The 15658-nt window shown below is 37.2% G+C and overlaps 1 protein-coding gene across 2 annotated transcripts; it reads right to left on the bottom strand.

Annotated features, from left to right (window-relative positions):
• Positions 1–3128: 3128 nt before the first annotated feature.
• On the bottom strand, positions 3129–15237 carry Ambn (ameloblastin). 2 transcript variants are annotated; one of them, XM_017797163.1, is made up of 11 exons: positions 15223–15237; positions 14305–14373; positions 12635–12700; positions 10629–10676; positions 9765–9875; positions 8144–8341; positions 6994–7032; positions 6692–6751; positions 6551–6595; positions 5781–5825; positions 3129–3668 (listed from the first exon to the last, which is right to left on the bottom strand). In XM_017797163.1, the coding sequence occupies exons 1-11, from the start codon at positions 15235–15237 to the stop codon at positions 3129–3131; spliced, it is 1236 nt and encodes a 411-aa protein (XP_017652652.1). The 2 variants fall into 2 exon arrangements, with proteins under 2 accessions (XP_017652652.1, XP_008827598.1); XM_008829376.1 differs by having other exon boundaries at positions 8144–8386.
• Between the last annotated feature and the right edge of the window lie 421 nt (positions 15238–15658).

A 15658-nucleotide genomic window follows, 5' to 3' on the forward strand; every position in this document is an offset into this window, starting at 1 on the left:
ATCAGTGAACTATAAAACAGAACATAAACAAGAGTGAAAATGATAATTATGGCATCATGTCTAGAGGACACAGGTAAATTGTAGAAACAACTGGTTCAGGTCTCCATAAACTTACTCTTTTAACTTTAATGGCTTTCCATCAATCCACAGCCTTGTCATCAAAGGGAGTTCCATGTGGCCAGAATAACCAGATGTTTAGGTTTGCTTTAGGCAGCACTAGTTTATACTTGTCCAGTATAATCATTGATGATACTCTCTTTCATTGTGAAACGTGTTCCTGTTTAGACGCATCAGTTACATGGCTACTCTGCCTGTAACCAGTTTATAGGGAGGAGGAGTGTGTGGATTTCTGTGTGGTATTTTGGTGTCAACTGGAAGCAGATGGTGAACTACAATCCCACTCTTGTAAATGGTATGTCTGGTTGTCTATTTTGTGTGGAAAGAGATATGATCTGAGATTCAGAATTATACCAACTCAAGAAATTTGAGATTGGTCACCTGCTCAGGAATTTGAAAAGAATAAAGTTGGAAGAGTGGTAATGAGATGACTATAGAAGAAAAGCTTTTAGGAAAACCTATCAAGATGTGACAAGTGTGAAGATATTTGATTTTCAAAATGGAGGAAATTCTCAATAAGATGGCCTCACCTTCTGGTGACAGTTAGCCTCTTTCCTTGGCCAACTTCTTGTTTGTGCAATCTGCCAGTATCGGAAATTATTACGTGACTGGGATAAAGGGCAGTTAAGGGATTAGCAGCATATTTACCAAAACTGATTTAGATATTAACACTATTAAGTATCCAGCCTACTAATAGCAGGGACCAACTTTGAACCTGTGACCTGACAACATTAACCAGCATGTGTGGTCTCCCAAATGCATGCCTCGAATTAAAAAAAAGGGCAGTATGTACAGTGTGAATGAAAAAGCACAAATTCATCAGACAATGGGAACAAAACCATCCTTCCAACTGTTACTGCTGCTGTCTTGCTGAGTTCTTTTATGAAACTGTCATTTGGAAAAGAGGAAAATGTGGATTCATCTGTGTACTTTAGCTCATTTAGTTTTCATGTTAACCTTGTGAGGTAAGTGGTGGCAACATCATAGTAATCAAACACAGAGATTACATTACGCATCTGTAGTCTCACAAATTTTGAGGAATGATACCAAGGATAGAATTCAGATACGTCTACATGTCTGTTTTCATGCTGCTTTTGGATAGAATGTCTGGAATGCTAGGTAGATCTCAAAGAGTATCTGCTAGCTACCATGGAAGTCATCCTCCAGCCCTGTACCTTTGCCAGTGACTAAGGAGGCAAACTGAGTTTAGAGAGGGAAGCAGTAAGTGGCAGCAGCATGCTCCTTAAGGCTCTTGAAGTTTGCTAGGTTGGGAAACATATCAAGGCTCTTGTTTCTTTGTCAGCATCCCTAAGCATTTGTCATGGGATGGAGGAGAGTCTAGTTCCATGGAGTCAAAGACCTGGGCTGGGAAACTTTGTGAAGTGGAAAGAGTGGAGCCGGAAGCTAATTATCAGGGATGATCAAATCTGAGTTTGCAACCTCTTAATTTAGGCAGATTGCTTTGATGAACTCCCACCTAGCCTTGGTAGCCAACAAAGGTCATTTTGTACATCCAACTTTCCCATGATATGTTTCTCCCCCATGACTCTTGTGTTTCTTCTTCTTGGAAGCCTCATTCTGCAGATCTTTATGCTACCATTTCGAGAAATCATGTCTGGTCCCTCATTCCTCTAATGCCACTTATGTTGGACTAGAAGCCTCCTCTTTCTTTTCTTTAAGAAATTTAAGAACTGAGTGTGGGGATGCATACCTTTGACCTGGCCCTGAAGGCAGTCAGATTTCTGTGAGACTGAGGTCAGCCTGTTCTACAGAGTGAGTTCTAGGTCAGCTGGGGCTCAGGGAGACTTTGTCTCACAAAGAAAGACTAGCATTTATTTTATTTATTTATTTATTTAATTTATTATTCATTTATTTATTTGCGTGCCTGTAGCCCCAGCTGCCCTAGAATTTACTATGTAGTCCAGGTGTGTGTGTATACCTGCTCATGCCATGGAGCATGTCATGGCAGTCAGAGGACAACTTGGCAGGTTTTGGTTCTCTCCTACCATATGGTGTCTCAGGGATTGAATTCACGTCATCAGGCTTGGCAACAAGTATCTTTACTTGCAGAGCCACATTGCTGCCCCCCAGAAGCATCTTTTTATGGTTCTAGGGCTTGGACTTTGTATGACTCTTTTCCACTGTGTTGTAGGGCTGAGTGTACATTTTTTGCAGTATTGTGAGATTATGTACAGTAATTAAGCTTGCCTTTGAGTGGCTGTTTTGTTATTACTGTGATTATCTACTTCCCCATCATACCCATTCTAAATTTTTGAAGGAAAGGACCATAAACTTGATGCCTTGCACAGTGCCTAGGACTTATGTAGATATTTAAAGAACTTTGGATAACAAAATGAATGAACTAAATATACTGAGTTAATGGAGCGTGAACAAGGGATGAGTATGCTTTTCTTAACTATTTAAGTACATATAAATAATAAGCATACAATTCCTGACATTGTCAGTGAGAAAAATTCTTTATTTAAAATAGTCTAATTGCGTTTTCTTTTTCTAGATTAAATAAAATACTCTACAAATGAGAATTTAAAATCCAATATATGAAACCAAGTAATAGCAGTCAAGGATTCTCCACCAATCCCCATTTAATAAAGTTTAAATGAAATATTTTAGAATTCTGAAATTATGTGCTTTGCCTAGAGAAAGAAGCAGGGTCACATTTCCTGAATATAATAGTGTCATGCAGAATAGATATTCTATAATGCCTAAGACAGCTAAGAAGCTAGACCACCCAGTGCTGAGACTCTTAAACTTGGTCTGATGTTATTAACAGTATTTCTAAATCACAGAGACAATTGATACATTTTATTTCAATAAGAATGAAAGCAAGAAGGGGACCTACACTATTTCTAGCCACTTGTATTTATTAATACATGCTTAGTGCTTTTAATGCCTTTGCTGCAGAAGGGTAAAACGTGTTAGCAAAAAGGTAAACTCTGGGGACAAAGCTGGGAAGGTTGTGCACACAGAAAGTAGCTGATAGCTCAAGGTTATTAGGGCTCCTGGAAACGCCATGCATTGTGCACCATCTGGGGCTGGTGCACTTTGTTTCCAGGCATCAGTGTTTGCTGAGTGTCTGGGGACATTGTGGTATCTATGGTTGCTTCTCCATCACCCAGTGGTGTGGTAACATCAGCACCATAGGTCTCATAAACTTCTGCTAATTCAGGGGTCATCAGTGGATCAGCAGCTGCAGGGGTGACCCCAAGGGGTCTCTGCCTCTGCCCTTCAGGGCCCCTTGCCAGTTTGGGAATGTTGTCATTGGGGAAAGCACGGAGTCCTGCATGGGCACCAGGTGCTATTTGTGAAAGGAGAGCTGGGTTTTCTGGGTCGGCTGGGTTGGCCTCTTGCAGTGGAGAGCCTTGTGGACCTTCTCCCTTCTCAGGGCCTTTGGTTACAGACACTGGGGAGTCAAATTCCAGAGTAAAGTCTCCACCCTTGGCTGTGTTGGGGTTCATTCCCCTAAGGGTGTGCCTCAGGCCTCCAAATCCTGGGAACATAGATCCATAAGTCATGGGACTTCCTCTTCCTCCCTGGAAAACAAACATTCACCAATGACACCATCATTACATGTTGTTAACGATGCCATGTAATTATATTTAGTCTTGTTCACAGATAAGCTATAAACACTAAGAAAATGGAGCTGACTGACAGCTTTGTAAAAGTACATTTTGAATTACAGTGGAGAGGATTCTGCATGTAAGGAAAGGTAGATAAGGACTCTTTGCTATCCAAATTTTAAGAAAACAGTAAACAGTTGAAAAGGGTGTTACCATCATAAAATAAACAAAATGTGAAATCCATGACTGTATTAGTTGAGGACTGTTCTGGAGGATCTTGTTGATGGCACTTTTCAGTATCCCCCAAATACAGCCCCTTGTAAGAATTTAACTCTCTCCCTTTACTCCTCCTCTGCTCCCCTCTCCCCTCTTCCTCCTCCCTTCTCTCTTTCTTCCTTCCTCCCTCTCCCCTTCCTCTCTCACTCCTTTCTCCTCTTTTCTCCCTCCTCCTCCCTCTCCTCTCTTTTCTTTCCCCTTCCTCTCCCCCTCCCTTCCCCTTTCTTCTTCCTGTTCCTTAAAAATGTTTTTTGAACAAAGTATAAGAAAAAGCTTGATTTCTCTGGAAGAACTAAAATACTTTCTCCCCGTGGACATGTAGAACTCCAAAACTTACCTTGTTTCTTTTGCTACCATGGCTATGGGAACCAAAATCTAGGACTATTTGCACTTGAGCAAGGCTGTGTGATTTCCTCACTGTTTTGACTCACTTTGTCGGCCTTTAATTTTTTTCGTTATACTTTTTCATAAGCAACCACAAAGTCTTTTGAAAATAGGCAAAATATAGATGAATTAATAATATAGTACTTAGCATTTAACTTGAATATTTAATTTTTAGTCAGTTGTGTTATATAAAAATCAAACCCTCTCCTTCCACCTTTTCTTGGATGTTAGCACTAAGTCTCAGCATTCATATTATCTCATCCAGGGATGATGCTGTGAATCCCTGGGCTGGGCTATCTTTTCTTCCTCGTATCCCCTAACAACATGGTCACTGCCCTTTTCCCTTGAGTCTGACATTATTTGCACTGTACCTATCTTATGCATGCATGAGACTATTAAGAGCCATTGTATCTTCCCGTGTGTCTGGCACACAGAGGTTGAGATGGGAGTCTTTATTTAATGACAGCATGTGGGTATATTTGTTAATTAGATAGGCTATGTTGTTGATAATGAATTGTTAATTATTATTTAGGTTTTGTTTTGTGGTCTAACAGATGTAACTGGTAGAAATTTCTGAGGAAAAAGGTCAAGTTATATGAGTTTATTGATGTCAAACCTGAAAATTTCAATGTACAATGATAACAAAGCAATGTGGTCTCACTACTTTATATATTTTCTTTGGCTTAATATACTTTATAGTTGATGGTATTAAAAATTTAAATTCATTTTTTTGTTCTTTTTAAGTTTGAGGTCTAAATTACTTTGTGTTGCTGTTGAGTTGGTTTTGCTGGGGAAGCTACGTGGTCCTAGAAGGAATGGGAATTCTGTATGAACCACACATACTGTATTTTGCTCTGAAGTTTCTGTAGTTCAATAGTGCTGACCTCTCTTTCAAGGGAAGTGACTCTTAATGCTCACATACAAGGAATGGGGCAAAACCTTAGGCTCAAAACTGGCCATCACTCTGGAGCAAATAAGTAGAAAATACGATGAAAAAAATTTTTTTGAGACAGTCTCATGTAGTCAAGGCTGGCCTTGAACTCCTGATCCTCCTGCCTCTACCTCCAAAGTACTGGAATTATAGGCATGTATTACCACTCTAGCTCTGAAATGTTTTAAAGCTTTTGGTTTTGGAGTGCAAAAATCTTGTATTCCCTTATGTGCTCTTCTGGCTGTTGACTCTCTCTCTCTTTTTTTTTTTTTGAGACAGGGTCTCCCTGTAGCTCCAGCTGGCCTGGAACTCACTCTGTAGACGGGGCTGATCTTGATCTCACAAAGATCCATCTACCTCAGCCTCCCGAGTGCTGGGATTAAAGGCGTGCACCACCACGCCAGGCTAACCATTGCTTCTTGTACTCAGTCTTCTGCAACTGGTCTCCCTGGCAGCGGCAGCTGTTTTAAGAGGGGTTAGAAGATAGTACTCACAGGCATTTCTTCTGAGCTCATGAAGCCAAGCCTGGCAGGGACATTCTGTTAAAAAAGAAACAGCACATCATATTGTGAACCAGCTGCCTTCTATAACTTTCATTTTCTTTTCTTTTCCTGTATTTTTTTTTTTTTTTTGGTCTTTTTTAGACTGGGTCTCCCTGTAGCCCCAGCTGGCCTGGAACTCACTATGTAGACCAGGCTGGCCTTGAACTCACAGACATCCACTGGCCTCTGCCTCCCGAGTACTGGGATTAAAGGCGTGTGCCACCACGCCCAGCTTCTATTACTTTCTTATCTATTCAAGACAATGACAAAAGTTGCTCAGTATTCCCTTAAGATTTAATAATAGTGCTATGTTCAGAAGTAGACAGCCAAGTTATTATTGAGTAAATATAGTCAATTTGTCAGATCTAAAATTTACTTTCTCTTTAATGAAATTGTGTGCATGTGGGACTTAAAGGTATCCAAACAGGGAAGTGTGTCATGTTACTATTTCTTTTTTTGGGGGGTGGTGTGGGGTTTGAGACAGGGTCTTCCAGCTGACCTGGAACTCACTATGTAGACCAGGCTGGCCTTGAACTCACAGAGATCTGCCTGCCTCTGCATGTACCACCATACCCGGCTTGTCACCTTACTATTTCACTTGTGAATGTAGGTATTTAGGGAAAATTTATTTGGAATCTCTTGAGTAAGGACTATATTCTACAATTTAGCCCTTAAGTTTATATAGAATTTAAAATAATGCTTTTTATAGAATATGAACTTACCAGTTGGTTTGTTCCATAAGACATGTAAAACATTCCTGGATAAAACTAAACAGAACAAAATATTTATAACAAAGTGAATTTTCCAAGGAAAAACCTTATAAGTAAATTTCTGAGAAGTGGAAGTACAAAGCAAAAACTTACTGCTGATGGTTTATTTTGTGCCACTGGTCCCCGAGATATCAAACGGGCTATTTGGAATACCTTTAAGTGGTAGAAAACAGAATAAATAATTCACACAGACAAATTTCTATTACAGTAATTTCTAAGAGTTATAGGAACATGTTTCAGATGAATTAGTATGAAAAATTAACACTTAATAGTTAAGAGAAAGAAACATAAATATTTCATAAGTAAATGAGAAAATAAAAAAACTCATTTTAACCTTTTTGAAATAATGAGATACTTTTCCAGCAATAAAGTATCTCATTGAGCTCTGTACTTACTGTTGGAAATTGTGGACCAGCGAAATCCATTAGTGGGAGCTGTATCATAGAAAATATGACAGTTACCAGTAAAAAGAGACAAACTGAGTGCACACTTGTTTCTAATTACAATAAAGCAGTTTAAAATATATTTGTTTTACTTTCTTTCACTCTTGGGATAACCCACGAGTTTATAGTTGTCTTTTACTGACAAGACCCAAATGTACCAGCAGGAAGATGAGGCATAGCCACTGTGGGTTTGCTGTGGATTGCAGAGTAAATGGCAATGAATGTTGGAATTGGTGCATGCTTGCGTGGTTTGGATTCTGGGCCTGCCACCTAGTTAATATAATCCTGGGAAAAATTTGTAACCTCTCAAAGTCTGTCTTACCTTTAAAAAAGTTTATGGCAGTTATCTTTATAGGTTCATAGTCAGGATGATATGGGGGAATATTAAATACCTGCAACATACTATTAATAGTTTTATTGTACCTTTTCTTTTTCTGTCCATTGTTTTTTTAAAAAGTATTTTATTATTTTTATTTTATATCTGTGAGTGTATTGCCTGCATGTATGTAAGTGCGCCTTTGTCACATGATGCTTGAGGAGGTTAGAAGAGGGCATTGGCTCCACTGGAACTGAAGTTACAGATGGGTATTAGCCACTTTCTGGGTGCTGAGAATCAACCTGGGTCCTCTGTAAGAGCAGCTAGTGCTCTTAGTTGCTGAGTCATCTCTAGCCCTTATTTTTTCTTTAATCATTATGAGGAACTTTTGCATGGCTATATTTTATCTGCAGAGAGATAGTCATACAAAATCCTGCTTGTTATATGGAGGGAGCAATCACTCTACCAAGTATTACCAACATAGAAAAAAACCAAGGTAGTGAGACTGCACTTCTCTGAGCTATCCTATTTCCAATGGAAGCTTCATCAAGTCAAGTTTAGAGACATAGATCTTTTACAGTTGGTGCCTTGTCTCTGATGGCAAAGGATAGAAACGAATATTAATGTCCTATGAACATGTAAGGTCTCAAAAGATGGATTAGTAATATAGTTGTCTTCTGGTAATATTAGGCCCAAGGGCTGTGATTATTTAAATACGGCCTGAGGATCGTTTTTTTTTCTTTCATTAGATTAGTAGGTGATCCTGATATGACTTCAAAGAATTACCTCAGGTGTTGGTGGCTTCTCTGATGGTGCCGCCTGCAGCTGCTCGTCTGGTGCTGTCAGTTCTCCCTCCTGCAAGGGCAGCTGTCCAGGGTGCATTGGAGGCTGAGGCCCTCCCTTCTGGGGTGTGACCTGGATGCCGGTAGCAGCAGTGGGTTGGAGGAACTGTTTCAGTCCTGGCTGGTGAGGCTGCAGGGATGGCTGTGATGGGAGAGGTGGGGGATGCACAGGCAAAGAATATTCATACTGTAGAGAAATTTGAAAAGAATGTCAGAAAGAGATGGTTCACTGAACTGTGGTGCCTAGAATTTCTACAGCAAAGGGCTTGGATGTTTTCTACTTGGAAGAGAGTCCTCTGGAAGCAGAGTTTACACAGGAGGCAGAGTCACTGAACTTGATAAATTTTGTCTGTACTTACCCTCCACCTTCTCTGGGATCATTATTTCTTGGGGAAGGGGAAATCAACATACCTGAACTTTGTGGTAGAATGAATCACTTCTTCCTTTTGCTAACTGTTACTACCTGTATGCAAATTTATTTTACCACTTTCTTACTGGATTTTAAGAATTTGTCATAAATCTTTTTCTTGCAATCAACTGACAGAGAATAACATCTTATCATTACAGCCATTGTATTTAACATATTAACATAGCTACTAACAAGGGCCTAGCATACGGTGAATACTTACTATATTCTGTGATTTAGTGAAAGGATAAAGGGTAATTAAAATACTAATTAAATTTCTTCATCATGAATCTATTTTGCAGACAAGGGAGGGAACAACCACTAATAACTTAATTTGTCTGCTAAGTGTGGCCTTGTAGGTAATACTCCTGTTATGGAAATCCATCTAGAATTAAAAGCTCTTATTAAAACTACCATGTGGTTTTGTCATTGTTGTTGCTTTTAGAAATTACTTGTGATTGACTCCGTATTATTTGTAACTTAATTGCAAGCTCCTTAAACTGGGGTGAAGTCTCCTAATAATTTGGCTCTGCTTTGCCTCTTCTGCCATTGCCCATGTTCCTATGGTGTTCATTACTTATACCTCACAATTGAACACCTCGAAATAAGTGGCTTTATTTCCCATCAGATCTGAAATTTCATGAGCCTTAGAGCCATTCTAAAATATCCTTATTTTTATTCTGAAACTACAGTTTGGATAGTACGCTTATCAGGAACCTAATAGTTGACAGATTGGCATATCTATTGACTTCTATTTGGTTCATGGTGCTTCAAGTGGGATGCTTATTATCATTTGACATTAGTCTACGAGTAGTTATTTAGGAAACTTAGATGAAAATAAAAGTTATCTGGTATATAACCTGTTTTCATTTTTGAGGATTGTTTCTCTATTGCTATTATTAATATTTTAATTGTAGACCTCTTATATTTTGGAGTCCATAGTTTTGTATTTGAAATATATATGAAAATTGGTTGAAAACTTAAAAAAATTCCTAACTAGCAATGGCAGTTATACGAGTTGATTTATTTCATATTAAAATAAACATGAATTAATAATTAATAATTCATATTTATTGTTAGTAGGTATGAGTTTCAGGAAGGAAAGTAAGAAAAGATTTTAAAGCTTTAAGTTTCAAACACATTAATGCAATTAACTTACCTGTTGAGTTTCATGTTCCCTTGGTCTTATCCATGGGAAAGAAGAATGTGGTGGGAGGAGACCAGGTAACCATAAAGTATTAAATGCTTTCCCAAATCCAAGTCTAGAATACTGATGGAGAGAAAAAAGTATACATGTATTTCACTATTATGAGATACAAACAAAAAGTAAAAGTGATCTTGGTTAGTGAAATAGATCAGTTGATTCTTCCAACAAAATTAAATTCTATTTTGGCTCAGATCACAAATCCCATAAACTTATTTGAGATTTAGCTTTTTAGGAATTTCTGTTTCGGGACATATAATAAAATTATTAGTGTAAGAAAGGATTTTGTTTTGCTTAATAAAAATTGTATATATGTATATATTAATTATATATATACATATATATTTGTTGCTTATTTTGTTGATGTTTTGAGACAGGATCTCATTACACTATATATCCCAGACTGGCCTTGAACTTGCAGTCTTTCTGCTTCAGCCTTCTAAGAACTGCTAATATTGTTTTTACTTTTCTCTGCCATCACATATTTTTCTTATTATTGTTTTTTTTTTTTTTTTGAGACAGGGTTCTGATTGTGTAGCTCAGGCTGGCCTGGAATTCACTAGCTCTCTTCCCACCTCAGCCTCCTAACTACTGGGATCACAGATATGAGCCCCCATGCTTGATCACCATATCTTATTTTGTTTTAGGCTATGTTAATGATTCATTTTTTTCTCTCAGTGTTTGACACATGCTTAGCCATTAATAAATGTTATAAATTACTGTGCTGCTGTGACTATAGCCACCAGTCATTACTATTTGTAATAAGAAATATTTGAAAATAATGTGTGCATGTAGACTTCTTTCATTCACTATAATTACCTGAGAAAGTGCATTTAATCCCTGCAAGCTTCCCAACTGTCTCATTGTCTGTAAAGAAAAATAATAAGTTAGTGTTTTTCACATATGTTGCCTGTCCTTTTGACACAACTGATTTCTCATGACATTTAACATTACCAATATAAAGTTTGGGGTGGGTCAACTTGAATAAAACAAAAGTAGACACAAGTTATCACTGAAAGAAGAAAATGTAAAATGTGGGTCTGGCATTGACATTGTCATTCTATTAAAATAATGAGCCTTCATTTACCATTAACTGAGTATTAGTTAGGTGTGTATTATATCAAAATACACTCATTCAATACTCATGAAACAGCTCATTCAAGCACAAGCACAGTAGTGAGGATATTGCTCTACCAACTCCTTTCCCTCTATTTAAATGATTTTATTTTTACAAATTCCAGTCTGAAAAGGAATTTGAAAAAACAGACAATGCAAATCATCTTTTTATCCCAAACAAAAAAATAATATTAAAAGCATTGTAAGGGGTAGCATCTGCATAGATTGTCAAGAATGCTGCCATTTCTATAGAAAGTCAGTTTCCCTTCCTTCCCTCCTTCCTTCCTTCCTTCCTTCCTTCCTTCCTTCCTTCCTTCCTTCCTTCTTTCCTTCTCCTCCCTCCCTCCCTCCCTCCTGCCTTCTCTTTTTTCATTTCTTTTCTTTCTCTTTTTCTGTCTCTCTGTATAGCCCAGGTTGGCTTTCTACTCATGATCCTCCTTCCTGCCTCAATCTTGCTGAGTGTTAAGATATAAAATATGATTAAGATGTATTGTATGGAACCCACAGAAATTCAATAAAAATATTTTAAAAAATGAACATTTATACTGATTGTCCTGAATTTTGGTTCTAGCTAATTGAATAAATGCTGAGAAATTAAAAAAATAATTAGGGGGCTGGAGGGATAGTTCAGCAGTTAAGAGCACTGACTACTCTTGCAGAGGACCTGGGTTCAATTCCCAGCACCCACATGGCAGCTAACAACCATTCATAACTCCAGTTTCAGGGGATCTGACATCCTCTTCAGACCACTGCAGGCATTGTACAACATGGGCGCACTTACATACATGCAGGCATAACACTCATACACATAAAATAAAAATAAATTAAAAAAAATACCCTGAGCTCCCCACACCTGCCATAGTTTTATTTATTTTTTGTCTTTTTGAGACAAGGTCTCCCTGTAGCCCCAGCTGTCCTGGAACTCACTATGTAGACCAGGCTGGCCTAGAACTCACAGAGATCTGCCTGCCTCTGCCTCCCAAGTGCTGGGACTAAAGGTGTGGGCCACCATGCCCAGCAGTTTTACCTTTTAAATGGAAAAGAATTGTGGTTCTTGTAATTGACTTTGCATTTGCAACTGAGAGAGGGCAAAAACCTCAGTGAAATTAGTCTCTATGTAAAATGAATGTCTGGTCCATATATGTACTGATTGCCTTCAGATGACATAATGAAACCTTGTGAAAATTTTGATATTTATAATCTCATAGATAAATTCTTATCAAATTTTTATTATAAAAATTCTATTTTACCATGGTTTTCTAGACAGAGTATATTATTTATGGGAACCAGAATAAGAAAAATGAAGGCTATACGAAAGGTATGATGGTACAATGCTAATACTATTTATAGTTAAATTTTGTGCATGTAAGTTTTTGTCATAACTTTATCATGTATGATATCAGTAGCAGGGCTAAATGTAAACCATTTTCAACTACAGAATGACATGTTTTAGCAAGTACAGTAATTAATGGCTATGTTATTAGTGTTGCTTTGATTCACACACAGTTGTTCTAAAAGTTAAAACATCTAAGAGTATAAAACTTAAGTAGAATTATGAGATAAAGTTATAAAGTCATTAACGTCTTTAGAATTTCTCAGAATGATGGTCAAAAATTTCTGGACTAGGAAAATTTGGAAACAAAATACCACCTCTCTATAATATGGAATTGTAATAATGCAGAGATTATATACATATTAAAAATACATACCTCAAGGCTCAAACTAGCCATGCCGGGAGGTGCCATGCCTGGCTGGCCAGGTTGTTGAGGAAATGCCTAAATGGGAATAAGAACAACCTTAAGTTCTCTTGCTCATAAACTTCTCTAAATGCTTCCCGGGAGTGGGAAGTCGCCTCAGAGCCTAGTGTCCACTGTAACTGAGAGACAACTATATTGGTTTATTTCTCAATGAATGAAGAAGAATTCAAGTAATCTGGAGGAGTTGTTTTAGTAATTTTGCTCCCACATCAATCTTTTTTTCTTTTCTTTCTTTCTTTTTCTTTTTTAAAAAAATCTTTTTGAGACAGCTGTAGCCCCAGCTGGCCTGGAACTTGCTATGTAGATCAGGCTGGTCTCGAACTCAGAGATTCACCAGCCTCTGCCTCCCAAGTGCTGGGACTAAAGGCATGCGCCACCATGCCCAGCTCCTACATCAATCTTTTGTGTGCATCTTAGTGCTATGTTTCTTTGGAAGTACGTTATTTTCTTAAAAAGTGATCACATAAAAAAAGTAAAACAAGACAAATATGAGCCAAATTTTTAAGTGCTTTCCACAAACCTTTAGGCTTTTGGTTCATGGAATATGGAATGAGCTCATGTTCTGGGAGGAGTCATGTGTAGACCCTAACTGGATTCATGTTCAAAAAGGCTTTTTCAAATTCTCAATGCTGCTATTTAAAGATTAAGTATAAGCTTGTTGATCAGTATTTAAAATTTTAATCACATGATGGTTATTTTCTAGTACTAAGCACTGTACAATACTAAATCTGTTCACTTAAATTTGTTAAAGCATAACTATATATACAACTACCTTTTAAAATGCAAAATATTTCCTTTTCTAAACATTTTAAAATATTTTCATGTGTTAATAAGTACAAATTCTAATGGTGGAAAATGGAGACTGGAAGAATATAATTAGAGAAAATTAGATTCTTTATAGTTTTTAATCCTCTATAAAAATTTAAAACAATATTTTGCCATTTAGCTCAGGCTAGCCTTGAACTTGCTATATATCCCAGGCTGGTCTCTAATTCACAGCCTTCCTGACTTCTCTTCTTGAGTGCTGGGACAATTTACTCCAGACCTAGGAGTAAATTGGATTTTGAGAATCTTTGGTTTCATAGATATTCTGATTTCCTGGTGTTGAGACTGTAATACTTTCCTTCTTACAATTATATCACAAGTATCTATCTCTATCATCTATCTATCTATCTATCTATCTATCTATCTATCTAAAATATCTGCCTATCTATCATCTGTCTATCTATCTATCTATCTCTATCTATGCATCTATCTATCTATCTATTCCATCTATCTATCCATCCCACAAGTATGGAATACTTGCTAAGTATATTGGAATTATCTTTCCTGTGGAAGTTAAGAAGTTCAGGAATTTCACCCTATACTATTTTGTTGTTGTTGTCATTTTAGTTTTTCAGACAGGATTTGAAACATTTTAAATATTGTTTGGGGTAGAAGAATTATGTGATTGCTTTTGGATGATAAGGCTGACATCTGAGCCACTGCGACTTTTGATTCACCAGGAGCTACACACTGAATTAAATCAAATGAGTCCTTGCATAGATGCTCAATTACAGTCCCCTCAGGGTAGCTTGTTAGACAGTCACCAGTCTGTCTAGGACCCCTAGAGACAGACTTACCGGCACTGCAAGACTCATTTTCAGGAGGCACAGGAAGAGGATCAGGTCCTTCATTTTGAAAAGTGGAATCTGAAACACAGTTGGGTTGAATAATTAAATCAGATAAAATTTCATTCTGAATGGTTAAAAGATAGTTCTAAAAATAAGTGTTAATTTCTGTTCTTCAAAAAACAGTTTTTTTTTAAAAAAAGAAATAATGAAATGTTTCTCTACAACTTGATTTGTAGCTAGTAGTTCCTGGGATGAATTGGTGGGCAATTAAAAATTGTATTTGAGCACTTTTTAATGAAGCTACAATTTAAATGAATAGTCAATCTCCATGAATATTCTTTAAATCTGCTCTTTGCTCGATAAAATGAAGTAAGAAATAAAAAAATTAGTGTATCAAGTGCAATTCACATAAGTTTATACTTTGCTTGAACTCTGGGATAAATTTTGAAATGCATTTGAAATACAACCAACAATTGTCTAACAAGGCAACCATGCCAAAACTTACCATTTTCAAGTTAAAGTAAGTTGAATATATTACTCCCTATTGATATTAGTGGGAAGTATGTCCCTAAATTTAGGTTTCCTCTTAAAATTTCCACTTTAAGTTTATCCTGTAAGTTCAAAAAACTCTTTACTCTTACATGAATATATATCTCATCAGCAAAGAGATGCACTCATCTAACACTTCTAAATTAGGCTCTGCCACTAATACACACACACACACACACACCACATTAGAAGATGTATACATATGTTTTTTTCTTAGCTAGATAGGAATTAGTTATCTTTTCTGGAACATGCTAATGATTACAATAAGTCATTACTCAGCATCTAGTGATACGTGAAGATAAATCCTCTTTATAAAGATTACCTAGAAACAGGGAAAGAGTTTACAAGAAACATGGAAATGATAAAATCACATTTTACCTTAGATGCTGACATTCACTGTACTCTCAGGGCCTGATGATGCCAATCAAAACAGTTCTAAAAAAGAAGATTAAATTTGTTTTCTGCACTGTGCCTGTATCTCTGTATCTCTCATTCCAGGAAGATCAGAAACCTTTATTTAAAGCACCAATCCACCAATCAAAGTGAAGCAAAATGGAGCAAGAAAAAAATCTGCTCCTGCAATTAGTCCACACCCTTTTATTGCATGCAAGGACATTGGACCCGTAGGGTCTCATTATTTTTAATTGTAACTCAGCCCCTGTATTTATTCAGAGAACTCAATTGCAGGGAAGACAGTGAAGGAATAATGGACATAGGCTTTGAAGACAATCATTTGGGTGAGCTTTGGGAAATATATGTAAAATAGGTGGAGAGCAAGCCATTGTATGTTTTGTGCAAGTGTTTATCTATAGGT

This window comes from Nannospalax galili, unplaced genomic scaffold (genome assembly GCF_000622305.1).
Source record: "Nannospalax galili isolate Female #2095 unplaced genomic scaffold, S.galili_v1.0 scaffold50, whole genome shotgun sequence".
NCBI classification, from domain to species: domain Eukaryota; kingdom Metazoa; phylum Chordata; class Mammalia; order Rodentia; family Spalacidae; genus Nannospalax; species Nannospalax galili.